A 16,212-nucleotide genomic window follows, 5' to 3' on the forward strand; every position below is an offset into this window, starting at 1 on the left:
TTTGCTACGATAGACACACATAAAGCTACATAACAAGATGGAAGTGAAATCGATATTTCAAGCCCTTTAAAGGCCTAGTTTTAGCCTTCTATAAGTGATTCCCACAAATTGTGTATAGTACACAACCTCTGGGTATTGATCTTAAACGTTATCAGATCTCCAATCTGAGTATCCATCTGTGCAGTTTTGGAGGTTTTATTATAGAAATGGACACTAAATGGCCCTGAGCCAATAAACAAATACACAGGAAATTGGCATCTACTGTGACACCAGTGCAATTAGCAGAAGATGCACAGCAGGGGATTATCATGCCAAACATTCCTTAAACTAGGCCTTTAAAAGACGACCTTAAGACTACGGGGACATGCCAAAAGCCAAGGTCTACTATTATCTTCTTGAGACTCGCATTTGCTTATTATAGTCAAGACACGATCATTTTGTTTGCATTATGAAATGAAATAAATGATGCATCGATGCCAAAAAATGTCATGTACGCATTAAGACTACAATTAATTCAACAACTTCACTTAATATGCATAAGTGTTTGTATCGTTTTAATCATTCGGTGATAAAACAATATCAAAATCAAATAGTGAAAACTACAAGGTGTAATTACCAAAAGTCCTGTAGGCACCATGTTAAGGAATAACATACTTTTAAGAGTGACGCACAACTCATGTTAGACGCTGCAGAACTCCGTACTGCAATACCCGTTGTCATATATTTTTATACAAGTTAAGTATACGGGATCACCATAGCTTCTGGTCGAATGAAAATATTTACTTTTGAAACTGTGATACACTTTTGTTTCATAAATTAGTATTAGTATTGTGTATGGATTTTAAGAACCAATCAAGCGATTTCGTGACGTTATTTCGGAACAATGCCAATGAACATAAATTCAGTCAACGAAGTCCACGTTTTTATTTGTATCGGCTTGTATGTAAACTCTATATGACCTTAAACATCTATACAAATTGAAGGCGCTAATAAGAAATATGTCTCTCTCAAAGAGATTTGCATCGTTCTTAATTAATTAATATCAGAAGGCATTGCGATACATCCCCTGTGGTATTAAGTTGCTAATCAAATAAATATTTTAAGTGATTAACTCTCAGCAGCCGACACTCTTTGCCTGTTTCAATATTCAGAAGCTCGTCGTGAAATTGGGAAACAATGCTGCGCATGAAAAGCTATGATTATAATAAGGCCGATCCTTTTTAATACATTTTGTAAAGAGACCGTCTGGACGTTCGCACTGATTATTGACAGTAATGATAAGTGCATTATAGTTAACACACCACAGTACCGGGTTATACCCTATGCTTTATCGTTAGCTTTACTCAGTCCCTATAGTTTTCTTTGTATTGTAGGGCTCTCGTCGGTTCTCAAGAAACAATATGATATATTGAATGGTATTGTATTGCAAGTCATTGAATGCATGTCTCGTCTTTTTGAACATGGCCAACCTCTTTATCATTGCACGACATTAAATAACATTCCAATATAAATTGCAGAGTCCATGTTTAGAGGTGCATTGGTAAGGCCTGTAGTAATGTAAGGGGATACAGCGTCTTAAAATAAATTCACACTTCAGATATATCACAATAAAGTTCGAATATGAGTGGTCAGCGAAGCAAGAATTTAATTGAGTTTAGTTCCCCCAAACCATATTAGTAAATATCCATGCATAAATAGACCACTAGTATGAACTTGTCCCTTGGATGTCAATAAAACGCAAATCATACATTTCTAGATTATCAAAATTTATTAAATGATATATTTATTTATAAGAAATATATAAACTCAGAAGTCACAGACGTTCGTATAATGGGTAACCTGTGATTATTAGTTTATTTACGGACTATTTATTGATAAAAATCGGATTATACAGCATTCTAGGAAAACTTGTTATGAGTAAATATTGACACAGCAATAACGAAAGATATTAGGGATGAATATATCAATCACCATAAAGTCTGTTCCAATGCTCAATAACAAAAGTGTATCGAATGACATGTGGTGTTAACCTTTGGCAGTTACAATTTCAGAATCGAACATCATTCATCAATGCTAGTATATAAATGATACATAAACCAACAAAAATAACTTTTGCACATTGTTCGAATTAGTATGTCTTAAAAGGAGATGGTAGATTTTATAAATATCTTTTACTTTTTTCATGTCGAATTTAATAGAAGTGACTTAAACACGCCAAGTAAGTCTATATTATATTACAGATCCCTTATTAAAGGCACAAGGATCAAGGCCAAGCTGACACAATGCCTCGAGATAACCAACATCACACAACTATCAAACTAGTTTTCATTATTACATTTTGAGACAACCGCCTTGGTCACGGTTATGAATATAACTAAGAACTCATGGGGATTAAATTAGTTATTAAGCTGAATATCAAATATCGGTTACCGCCTATATTTCAATTCACTGAGACTTACGACTGCATAAAACTATCGCCATTATTCGTATTAAAAACTGAGACGGCATTCAGACTTTAGTGTTTTTGTAAGTCCCTTGAATATATCGTTTTTCTTAAAACTAGAACGGGGCGTTAACAAAGTTGAACTAAATAATATTATGTTATATAGTTTCAATCGGACCAGGTTGCTTTTTTCATAATCCGGGTGTATGTTTTGTTTTCAAAGAATCTCTCTTTGATAACATATTTATTAATCTATCTATCAAATAAGCAAATAAATTATTTTAGTAAAGCCAAATGGGTGTTGCACAAAATAAAAAAGAACATTGTGAAACATTGTTATGGCTCTTCGGCGGTGAAATAATTCCTTCCTCTTCGCCAACATTTACCCGGCGGTCGATTCTGAACGGTTTCTGGCACTATTCAATTAACTCCTTCTTTCAGCACTGCCATGAGAGTAAGTTTGTTTCGGCCATTCATACAGTCAAGATGTATTTGTTGATTTTCGATTAGTGTCTTCATTGTTGTTTTATTTAGATATAATGTTTTACGTACTTCAAGTAAAAAATCATGGGTTTTGTCACACTCCTTTCAGATTTCATTCTGGTTCTTGTCACAAGCGCATTTTAGATCACCTTACTTTTTTATTATGTATTATGCTCCTCGCATGGATTCCCGTCGGCATATGTATTCATCTCGATTCCAAACAATACAATGAATACGATGAAAAGAAGAAAATCGGTGTCATATATTCCTCATTTGCGGGATTTGCCTGACTGAATTATGTTGCTTCTCTTGATGAAAATGTCACAAACCAAACGCCTATATTGTTAATGACGAGTTTATTAAATTATCCATTTTCTCCTCGCCTTCCTAGACAAAATACCACTTTCCATCCCTTAGTGTTCGGCATAGGCTTGTACTGAGACGACACGAAAAACGTTTTAATTAAGCCAAACATTGTTTAAACAAATTGCTAACTATTCAAAAGCGACATGATTCAAATTGATAATGCGACGACATGGAAAACGTTTTAATTAAGCCAAACATTGTTTAAACAAATAGCTAACTATTCAATAGCGACAGGACACAAATTGATAATGCGACGACATGGAAAACGTTTTATTAAGCCAAACATTGTTTAAACAAATAGCTAACTATTCAATAGCGACAGGACTCAAATTGATATTTCATGACATTCCCGCGTTAATGAGTAATAAACCTTTGTTCATATTGGATTTTCTTTCATTGTCACAGCATTTGATAATAAGATTCCCCAGGCTATAACAATATACTATCTAATATTGATAAGCCTGATATTGTACGCGGCCCAGATAGGCCATTATCGGTCAATCGTGTGGTGGTATAAAGTCAATTAGTTGTTCTCCATCACATCAATTATATTTCAATTCTCATAAATGTCACGCACTGACGATATCCTAGTACACTAGTACATAACAGTCTTTCAGATATTCATTGCAATGTGGAATTGAAACTATTGCCTTTTTTCTGGATCTCATATACTCTTTTCCACGAAGTCCACTTGCTCTTTCTACTCGTTCATATATATGGGAACAAATATATTAGCAGACATAAAACATTATTAAGTACTTCATCAACACAAATTTGCATATGATAAGCAGTCCGTCTGGTATTTACTTTATGTTTTCGTTTCTCTTTCTGTCGCAAGTTTGCTTCTGCATGTTGATATACGTGAACAATGCGGCTTCAGGTTAAAGATATATATCTAGTAATTCCGGCTCCCGTGTTTATATTGAATGTAATTTTGGGTCCTCGTGGACGGGTTACTGCCATGAGTCTACTTAGTTTTATATATTTGGTAGTATTTAAGTTAGAAACTATACTGGTTTGGGATCAGGACACCATTAATTTGTTTCATGTCTTATATTTTGTTTACAATACTTTTCCTATAACAAGGGTAAATCAACTACACATAGACATATTTAACTTGGTATAATTAAAAATTATACATAGCAACAATTGATCGCTGCTGTTTAAACATGATTTCAAATGATTATTAACAATATATGTATACCATTAGATGTAATTTTAACTTTAAAACGAATTGAACATTCAACTTTCAAGGAGAATGGTTAAAATATTAAGTTTCAGTTATCTTCTCAATAATTATAATAGAAAGACTGTGCCTTAAATCTTACTTTTCATATGATTAACATTAGTAAACCCTGGAAAACATGGCATTTGAACATTGTGTTTCTACTCTTTCTTCGTTTCTGTATGAAAAAAGGAGGGCTTATTTTGAAACATAATAGTAATCCTTTATCGATTTATACCTTAGTCTAACTAATTTTGTATTACTTGCAACAAGTCTCCCGACGTACGGTCTCTCTTTAGGATAACAGGACTGAATAGAACAGAAGTTTATTTAGACTTATGAAACTGAGCGTCTCGTCATAAATTTTATACAATATATCAACAATAGATAACAATACATACACGTGATCATCGTTGAAATAGCTGTATAACTAGATTTTCCAGGTCACTTATGAGATATGGATAATGCTCATGAATTGTATCAAATATGATAAACAAACAATGCCAATGCAACTGAATAATTATTTAAAAACTTATAATGCAATGAGAGATTAAACAATGGCATTACTTTAATAATAAGTTCGATACATTTTAGTATACCTGGTTTTACAGAAAATACCTTTTTATAAACTTTTTTCTCTGAGGTCGTTGAAAAACATATCGGATAATGAATCAAATAAGATTAAGCATCATATTCTTATGCGTTACAAAAAAGACACAATCTCATTTCTAGTAATTTTGCTTTGACCATTTCTTTTGCTCTAAACATAAATTTAGTAGGACATTTCCTATTTGTTTTATGAATTGTAATAGGCATGTGAGCATAATATGTTCACATTTGTGCTGTTGATATCAGCACGCCATTTGGTAGAAACTTATCGATAAGTTACTGTTTAATAATCTAAAACGAATGCTCGTCAAGAAATCGAGTTTTCTCAGTACATTTTTTCTTGAATGACCAGCACGTACATCTACCATCACAAAAATCAACCTATTTTAAATATTATTGTTGCTAAGTTAGTCTTATAATTTGAACCAAACCTTAATAACTTGGACGTATCTGTCAATGTCAATGTATAGAAAAAAAACGCCCTTATTCATCGTAAAAAGCCTCTATACCAGTCCTTTGCTCCGCCCCTAATAGCGGTTTACATGACATAAGGTGGCTACGTTCTAATATTTTTATTGTGTTTGACCCAAAACAGGACAAAGGTAAATAAAGATTGAGCCTTTAAATGAATCAAACAAACGTAGCGCAGTGATAGGATGAACATCATATTTATTGAAAGTCTTTGTAAAAAGAGGCTTAAAGAGCCTTACCAACTACAAATCGATTAATTAAAACAAAAGGATTCCTAGGTAGTTGAAATTATCTACTATTTCCAGTGGTTCATTATCATACAACCAAGTTTTGTTTAGTTACATAGGATCTCTTCAAATAAATTACCCAGAATAAACATATCGTGTGAAAAACATATTATGAATTATTATACATCATATTGGGCTAATTTGAATTCAACCTCCTCCTGTAAAAATACTCATCCAAAAACAGTGCAAATAAAACCCGTAAATTAATTTTGCTTTGGGGTAAGCGATGAATACATGTATATCAAAGAAATCTTAAAATATATTACAAAGTTTTAGGGAGAATTTTAAACCTGTGTACATCGCTTTGGAAATGTTTAGTAGTTGGCCATTGACAATAAATTATTTTTCATTGAACAACCTTTCAACTCGTTAAGTGGGCACACTTTTAAATATATTTCCTAGATTTTTTACTAGCGTTATGTTCCTATGTATAGGCATTATACAACCATTTTACAAAGACAAATAGAAATGATCTTAGTCAAGCACAACGTTAAATACATCAGTTAAAGTGTCGACTCAAGTATCATTAGTTGCAAAGGAACTCATTCAGTTAATAAAATAAAGCAACGTTTCGGAGTAAGCAAGAGCGGATGGATTGCCTTTGATTATTTTTAACGTTGTATTGAATGTTATATACAGGTAAGTTACTTATATATGGATTATTTATTGAACATACATTACAGAATGCAGCCTAGTGCATAATGAACATATTAAAAAGTAAATACAAATATATAATCTTAAGAATAAAAGCTAGGCAAATAACATCCTAGAATAATTGTCGTTCACGGGTTTCACTTATTATTTAACATATATATCTTCTAATAATAAACATGATGTTTGGATGAACATACCAGCGATATCACCACCGACAAAAACCCTGCTAAAATGTCAGTTAAATCCATCAATATTATCCAAACGTTAATATCATGCGACTTAATAGGCACTTTTAATGACATATTGGTCGTAACGGAAAAAAGCAGTCAAATAATACACTGAAATTAGTGTCATCTACGGGATTAGACCGTATCTATACGAAATAAACCCATATTCTTTGTAAATAAAGGGAATAGGGAAAAACTATGCTAGATTATTGAAACCCGTGGTTTGTATCTCTGATTATTTCCTGAGGGATGAGTTTGTTATTACAATACTACACAAGGCAGCAGATGGATGTTGTTGAATAAAACTGTTATCAGAGCTTACGCCTACGCTCAAAACTATTGTTACATGCTTGTATTTTGCCTTCAGAACGTGCTTTTGCGACGGCATTTATTCAGAATGATTTATGAGCCAATGTCAGGAACATTACAATCATTGATAATACAACGGAATGCTACAGAACATGTGCATGTTTATTTGTTTACAGTCAATCTTTAAAAATGCATCATATTTCATACACACTAACAAAATATCTGAACTATTCTAAACACCTGGCGATTTTGTTAATGCAAAATGCCTTTATGTGCAAGACCGATTAAATTGTCCCCAAATGTCCTTACGCAATTTCTGAAAAAGTTCAACTGTCTGGCTTGTTTACCAACAATTAGTTTTATAATAAAGCTCGATAATTTCAAAATGTGCTTAACAAGAGGTAACTGATCAAAATTGAAAATTTAGATTATAAATAAAATTTCATGCTTAATTAGCCTTCCGAATAGGGCATTTCAATTGAATTATGTTTTCTTTAAAAGTTTCATGCTAATATAACCAACGGTACGAAATATATATATATATATATATGTATAACATGTTTATAATTACATGGTATATATGTCAATTAATAAGAAACCAAAATACACAAATAAACCTTACCATACGACTAATTAGGTGAGGAATGTTTAGATATGTACTTTTAAATTATTTATTATTTTGCTTATTAAGCTTTTACAAGTAAGGAAGGACACGTTGTTAAACTAGCTTTCAATTGAGCTAGTTTCGAATTAATAACTAGTAAATTATATACATACGCTATAAGTCTCAGTTTATTTATCTTCTCTTTCACATTTTGTTGTACAAACAACTGTTCGCTTGGACGAGGTAGCGCGAGTTAAAATATGAAAAAGAGAACAATCAAATAAAGTATGAAATCGTACATGATGCATATTTTTACACAAATAAACAAGGAATATTGTTTCTTCGAAGCTAAGTTATCATGATAAAATAAAACTTAACCTTAATTCCTTTGCGTGATATTTTACAAACATCAACTTCCATTCATTAAACTCATTAAAATGCCATTTGTTAATAATTCATGATCGATTTATCAGGACTAAAGATCTATTTTATGATCGCCGTCATTTTGTTGACGGGAAAATAGACAGTTATCCACCTGATATGACCTAAGCATTTTAATCTAATTTTAGGCAGTTATGTAGTTCTGTTTCTTTACTATGGTTATTTCAAGTTAGGTTTTACATATAGCAATGACATAGAAATATGAAGTAAATATAACGCGAATGTTGACATTTGTTCTCGAAGGACGAGTTATGTTTAAAATATAAACACATCAACACAAATTCTGCACTATTTGAATATCGCTAGTTATGCTCCAGAATGTTGTTATCTCCTTGAAAATAATTTGAGATATAATGAGTAATATCTTATATGAATGATAAAATAGATCATAAACATATTGGTATCAGTAATATATGTCATATTGATATAAAAAAAAATACTTTTTTAATGTGAGAAGTTTTCAAAAATTCAAACAAGCAGTTTATCGCCTTCAAAGCACTTGTTTTGTTTACTGAATTAAACGTGTTTACTTTTGACACATATGTATTAAAATACAATTGCAGATTTAGTAAAAAGGTTTATGAAGTTGAAGGCAAAATATTTATTCTAAAATAAATACTTACATTAACCGACAAGAAAGTAGGATCAATCTTGTTCTAACTTAAAACCATTCCACTCCATATGATGCTAAATCTGTTCTGTAATCATAATGGGGGAATGACAAAATCCGCGATTTGAAGAAAATCGGAAACATTATTCCCCTACTTCGTACCAGCTACCAGCTATTTGGCATTTACGAGATATTGTTGGCTATAGCACCCTAAATATTGTTCGTAAACATACGTAGAATATAAAGTATAGAATTAAGTTGCATTCGATCAAGGATAACACCAAGAAGTACTTATCATGTATACAGACGTCCAGATTTCAAGTAGTGTCATGAAAAGTCACATTCAATGTCATGACCAGGCCGGTCAACCGTATACTAAATGTCCTTTTAATACCATAAGGCATGTGCCAGATATTTCATTAATCAATTTGACAGTTTAAATCAAACGCTCGGATCTAAGCAATTTATGAAGACTTTAAGTGAAAAAGATAATTGTTAGAGAGAAAACGCATATTATCAATTGACTCTTCTTTTGTGTAGTGAAGGTGAGGTTCACGTATTTACCGTTTAAGCGACAAATTGTACAACCTTTGAAAGATACAAAGACACCAAAAAACGGCAATAATTGATGGCAAGGATGTATTTCTTTTAATAATGTAATCGTCAGGGTCATTAACGAAATTTGCATAACATGACGGTTTGCTAAATTTTCCAGTGGATTTTACTATTTATTAGTAAAATGGCACATGCCTCACGTTTTAAAACAAATGACTAATAAAAAAGGTCCAGCTATTTTGCTTATCCGCATACCCAAAACAGAAACGTCTACATCCTTAAACAAATTAATATACATGTATTTAAAAAGACTGCGGCATACAGCTGATCTCATCAGCAATAATGAATAATTCTGTAGTGAGTATGGCTACTCCGATTATTTATACGGGATACGTAATCAGCATTATTTCAATTATAGTTAAAAAAATAAATATTTTTCTGATAGTATCCTTTTTGAAAATTGTTCATAAAAATAGTTTGACGATATTTCAAAGAATTGAGATTCTAGAGCAAAAACGTATTCTTGAGAAATAGTTGCATTCATCTCAAGTACATTTTTGGCTGTAGAATATTTAACCTTTGAATCTTGATCAAAGGTTTAGATCAACATATTTCATGATAGAATACGGTTCTAAAATGTGTAAACCATATTTTATTTTCAATAACATTTGAAGCTATGAGGTAAAACAAGTTGAGTCTGAGATTGAGATTTGACTTAAGTAATTTCTTGATATTGCGGCCAGGGTTCAATATCCGACTATATTAACTCAGTTAGACCGAAAGTAATTCTCCATTACTTGATGCGAGTCAAATCGAAATTCCAAGCGTTTAAAACGACGGCAAAAAAGGAGATAGCAGGACCATGCCAGAAGCAGAGGTCTACTGTGATGTATTGGCACAATGTTAAGGCCTAAAATACACTAAACGAGATTCACACAACACATGTTAATTCACGTCAATGTTCCTTACTGTAAGTTTTATTGTATTATATGTACCGGATTACAAGAGCTTTTGATCGAAGAAAAAAGAAATGACTTCGTCAACTATGATACCCTCTAGTTGACTCAATTGATATTAATATTATATTTGGCATTCACGGCGCAATTCAAGTACTTTCCTGATGTTTTGTCGTAACAATGCCGATGAACAGCAATTCAATCTACGAAGGTCTCTTTTTCATTTGTATCAGAATGTATATAAACTGTATATGACCTTTATCTGTACATTTTAAAGTCGCTTATAAGAATTATAAATACATATCAATGTCATTTTTAATTACATAATTCTAAAGGGATATTGGGTTACACCCCGTAGTAATATTGAGTTGCTGAAACAAACAACTTAGTTAAGATGATTGACTTTCAGCAAGCCTATTTGACTATCTCTTCATTCAGAAGCACTTAATGGAATTTGATATTGACTCAACAAATGGTAAACAGTGTTGTCGCATGAAAGTCTCTACTTATTAAAGTCTGTGCTTATTTATTACTTTGAAAAGAGATCGTTGAGGAGTTCACACTGTTAATCGACATGTATGATGAGTGGAACTGGCGACACCCCCAAATACCGAATTAAACCTTATGCATCTAAACACCAGTATCGTTTGTAAAACCTTGCTCATGTATCTCTTGTACTATTAAGCTCTTATCGATTTCAAGAATTATGATATTTGCAATGCTATTTTATGGTAAACGACAGGATGGTTGTCTAGTCTTTTTGAACAAACATGACCAACCCCTTTTCTTTCACATGACATTAAAACAAACAATATCAATAACAAAGTAAAACCAATTAGCAAATATTTAATGGAATCCCGTTTAGATGCCCACAGTTTAGGTCTAATTGGTATTAAATGAGAAAAACAAAAACAAATACAGGCTATCAACATATATTTAGGGTAAACGCCTTACGAACTGTCAGCAAAGCAAGAGCTCAATGGGGTCGGGTACTCTTAAACAATACTCTTTGACATTTATTTAGATACCATTTGTATGAGTTTGTCTTCTTGGCCAGTATTCATAAAACATATTAAGTTATTTCTTAACTTACGTCGATCTTTCAAAATGTCAATGCTCAGATTTAATGAAAAGAACAAATGACATTTTTACATGACAGTATGTAGAGTACAAAAAATAATAAATCATAAAGTATTTAAGATATAAATAAAATATTAAGTCATATGACCAGAGAAATACTTGACTTAGGAAATGTCTTAAGTTAGTTAATGACTTATGATGTTTTATAAATACCAGCCCAGGCTCTCCGCAAAAGCTTATCATACAATAATTTGCCTAATTTGGTAAATGATTTACGAGAAAGAATCAGATTAAATCAGAGGTCAATGATGTCTGCATAACGAGTTTCTTGAATCTATTAGGCCATTTACTGACTATTTAGTGATACATTTTAGATAATTCAACATTCAACCCTAATTCACCAAGGGAAGTTTGATCTGAGGAGATACTGACGAAGCAATATCGAAAGTTGAAATGGATATGATATCATTCAACATAAAGTCTGTTCCACAGCTGAATACCGACACTTTCCTCGAATGACCTTGCAGTATTCTGTTTTGGCAATTATACATCAAACCTTTAAATTTTTTAAAACAATGTCCCAATGTTCTGTAGTTTTTAACAAAAAGAAATTATTTAAAGACATACTATTATATTTTAATTTAAACATAAATCAGCGTTGTGCTTTTATATTATAGTTCTTAGTAACAGTCACATTCACACAAAAAAGGTTGCGATTTCAAACCAACAAATACATTGTTTTAATTTAGTCAAGTGGGTGTTGCACTTATTAAAACACAAGCACCTAATCTATTTCTAAGTGATTTGCTGTAATATCAATTATTACTTTGGTCTATTATTTCCTTTATTTGGGAAACTGAATTAAATATTTTCTCAACGTTTGTCTGGATGTTGCCGACATTCTCTTCCAACATTGACTGCCTGTACTGCATTAGGTGGATTGCCCTATTCGACTCGTTCTGGTATTTGCCTATTTCCACCAATGTCACAGAATTGTCAATCAGTCGTCTTTGAGCTGAGCGAATATCACGAATATTCTCAACAGCAAGGAGAAGTTTCCGCTGATGTCGAATAATTCTTGATTTGTCCGTTTTAAGTTTTCTGTATTTAAACACAAACCACCCTGCCCTCATAACGTCTGCAGCGTTGTGCTTTAAACGTTTGTCTAATTCAACATCAATAACGAAATCGTGAACGTATTTTTCGGATCTTGAAAGTTCCAGTCTTCTAGCCAAGACGGCCACAACGAGAGCAGTGCAGCCTGCTCCCATCATGCCGGTTATAACGGCAATGCCTCGTCCACAATACGTTGTCGGGACAATATCTCCGTATCCAACAGACAAAAATGTCACAGCGATTAGCCACAGGCAGTTTAGGAAACTCGCGTGAACATCATCCCTTAACCCACCCTCGCCGTACATTTCGCAGAGACGTAACGCCCAACTGGATGTGAGGAAAGAGAACAGCATTATAATTGCGAGGACGTATTCGGGATACAAAGTCATGAGCGATTTAAAAATAAATCGAAAGTTGAAGTGAATACGGTTTAGCGCTCCGAGTCCTTGGGATAAAGCGTCTTGGTACAAACTACTGTGTAACATGATGGCTCGGCAGATGAGGTAGAAACGTAAGAACATTGGCAGAGATAGAACCACGTCTAGTGGAATTATTATCTCTCTTGCGTACTGTCCGTCAGCTACAGTTGCTGACCATTCCATTTTAAAGTCACCTGGTATAGGGTGAATACTGCATATAATGAACTCGACTGCTATTTTCAGTACCCTTCTGAAAGACATTGCAAGTCTTAAATCATCGACTCCATTGTCAACTGCAAAGAGTTGGACATCAAGATAATGATAAATACCAAGAAATATCAGAAGGGCGACGGTAAATGCTGTAATGCACGTCTTCATTAGATAGGATAGGAGAGAGTCTCTCCTTATCAGGAATGCCGTTGTAAGTTCTGTTTCAAATATCATCAGACCAATTCCTGCTAGAGCTAAACATAGTGAAACATCACAGTGTCTCTTCCGGCGGTGAAACAATTCTTTCCTCTTCGCCAACATTTTCCCGACGGTCTCGAACCTGTAAGGTCTATTGCTCGGCAACGCGTTAGATTCACTGTCGCTTTCAGCACTGCCATCAGAGTACAGTTTGTTTCGGCCATTCATACCAACAAGGGGTATTTGCGGATCCTCGATTAGTGTTGACATTGTTGTAGTATTCAGATATTAATATTTAAACACATTGGTAGTGGAATTTCATTTTATTCAATCACTTTCCGATGACAAAAGTCCGTGTTCCATGCGTGAAATTTTACGCAAATATATTCCCGACGTCGTGTGTATTCATCTCAATACCAACAAAAACAATGGAAAGAAGTACGAAATATCCACTACTCTATCAAGACAATCATTAATAGTTAACAATAATCTAAAAACAACACAGTGTTGACATCAACTCTTCATTTCGGGGGATATGCCTGACCGAATGTTACAATATTTTGACTTTTCTGGATGAACGTGCAATCAAACAAACGCATCCATTGCCAATGTCGAGTTCATTAAATCATTCATCTATGTCCTTCCCTTCCTATATAGAACACCAATTTCATCCCTCTGTGTATGTCATTGACTTAGTTTGCAGACACAAAATGCGACCACGTTGAAAACATTTTAATTTAGTTAAACATTGTTTCCCACATAACTATTAATTCCACAGCGATTGGATGCAGATTAATATTTGTTTAACATTTCGTGCGCTAGTGAGTAATAGTCCTTTGTCAAAATGAGAATTTCCTTCATTGTCTCATTGTTCGATACGTGGAAATCCCAAGCAATAATAACTTACATTATTGATAAGCCTCATTTTGTACGCGGCCTACAAGGACCACTATAGGTCAATTGTGTGGTGTCGTAAAGTCAATTTGTATTCCCATTTATTTCTGTTATATCGAAATTTTCAAATTCAATTTATATAAGATCATACATTGACGATTTCCTTGTACAATTTGAAAAAGCACTGTGGCACTGAAATTTTACTAACTTACACTTATTATTGCATGGTTGTCAGGGACTTAGACTTATTATTGCATGGTTGTCAGGGACACAATCTTCACTTACGTAGTCCTTTTTATTTGATCACTTTGGACGTGACTGCCAAGGGCGATATTTTTCAGGCATTTTTTTTTGTTTGTTTTTTTTGAAAATTTGCTATCAATGGTATCTGCTAGATATCGAATTATGTGAGATTTATATGAATCTGTTTGTTTCAATTACGTATCAGAACATAATCCAATGGGTTTGTCTTCGTATCTTCGTATAAAGCAATGACGTTTATTCTCTGTTTTGAACTGTCGATATCTGAAAGAAAAAAAATCAAGCAAAATATGTGTTACCGTCTTATATCATACTATTAAATAAATGTTTCTGTTTAGTTTTGTGTTGGAGACATATATTTAAAAAAACAACAACAAATGACTGCGCAATAAAACCATTTTGCCGTATTTTAGATTTTTCATTCTGTCAAAACAAATTTGGCGTCATTTCTGATTCATGATTTCTGCTGTGGATATCATTCTTTTAAACCATTCTTAGTAAGAAGTGGAGTAATTGGTTTTGCATTAGGACACCATAAATGTGTTTCATGCCTTATGTTTCTGGTGACAATTATTTTTCTATAAATAAGGGTAATAAGTAAACTCAACTACATATTGGTTTTGTGCTAATTCAACATTCAAGGAAAAAAGTAATACTAATAATTGTATCTCCTCGTGTTTTACGATGATACATAATTTATATCATGTTTGGTTCAATGTTAATAGAAAAGAATGTTTAAACTTTCAGTTCATTTCAAATCGTTCATTTCATATAATTTGCATCACAAAATCCCGTCAAAACATGATATGGAACATTTTGTGTCTACTAATTCTTTGTTTCATATGAAATAAAGAAAAGCCTATTTAAACCTTACATATGTTGTTTAAATGGATTGAATAGGCACTACGTGTAACGGAGTTAGCAAGAACAGATGGTTTGCCTTGTTTGCCTAGAGAATAATTAGCATGTTGTTAGAAAGAAATTAACCATCTGCGACAAAAACCCTGCTTACTATCTATCAACAAACAGGCGGGTAAACAGCACCTTCATGCCGTATGTGTTAAAATATTGGTCGTAGAAATAAATGCCAGGCAAATGACATTCTCAACAGGCTTCGATCTAATGAACAGATATATCATGTACACAAAAACTAAAAATGAAATAATCCCGCTTTCTTTGTAAAAAAAATGGAGTTTAGAAAAAAAGCTGCTAGAATTATCAATTCTGTAGTTTGTATTTCAGTGTATATCCTTAGGGATAACCGGATTCTTTGGAATTGTCATCACAATACTACACACGGGAGCAGATGGAAAAGATGTGGTTTATAGAATAATACTGTTCTGGGAGCTAACGCCTACGACCAACGCTATTGTTATTTATTTGTATTAAGCCTTAGAACTTGCAAAGCCTCCACAACTTCATTAAAATAGAATCAATTACTAATCAATGTCAGGAATATTGCATTCATTAAAAATCAAATGATTTCATCTCAGTAATATATTTTTTAAACACTTGGCGATATGGGTAATGCAAAATAGCTTTCTGTCAAAGAATCTGTACTTGCTATATTTGTCCAAGATACCATGACGGTTGTCTCAAACTGCGCCAAACAAGTCAACTGAAAGGCTTCTTTACCAAATTCTTTCTTATCGTTTATTTGGATGTTTAAGAACTTATTTATAATGAAATTCACACCGGTATATAATCAAATAATATAATCAAATATCATTTGTTTTCAAAATTGTGCCTACAGATGTTCGGTGTTTACTACCTAGATACATTTGTCTGTATTAA

The 16,212-nt window shown here is 33.0% G+C and overlaps 1 protein-coding gene across 1 annotated transcript; it reads right to left on the reverse strand.

Annotated features, from left to right (window-relative positions):
• Positions 1-12,117: 12,117 nt before the first annotated feature.
• On the reverse strand, positions 12,118-13,755 carry LOC128236629 (small conductance calcium-activated potassium channel protein 3-like). The gene has a single exon (XM_052951610.1). The coding sequence runs from the start codon at positions 13,531-13,533 to the stop codon at positions 12,136-12,138; it is 1,398 nt and encodes a 465-aa protein (XP_052807570.1). The 5' UTR covers positions 13,534-13,755; the 3' UTR covers positions 12,118-12,135.
• Between the last annotated feature and the right edge of the window lie 2,457 nt (positions 13,756-16,212).

This window comes from Mya arenaria, chromosome 6, assembly GCF_026914265.1.
Source record: "Mya arenaria isolate MELC-2E11 chromosome 6, ASM2691426v1".
Classification (NCBI taxonomy): Eukaryota; Metazoa; Mollusca; class Bivalvia; order Myida; family Myidae; genus Mya; species Mya arenaria.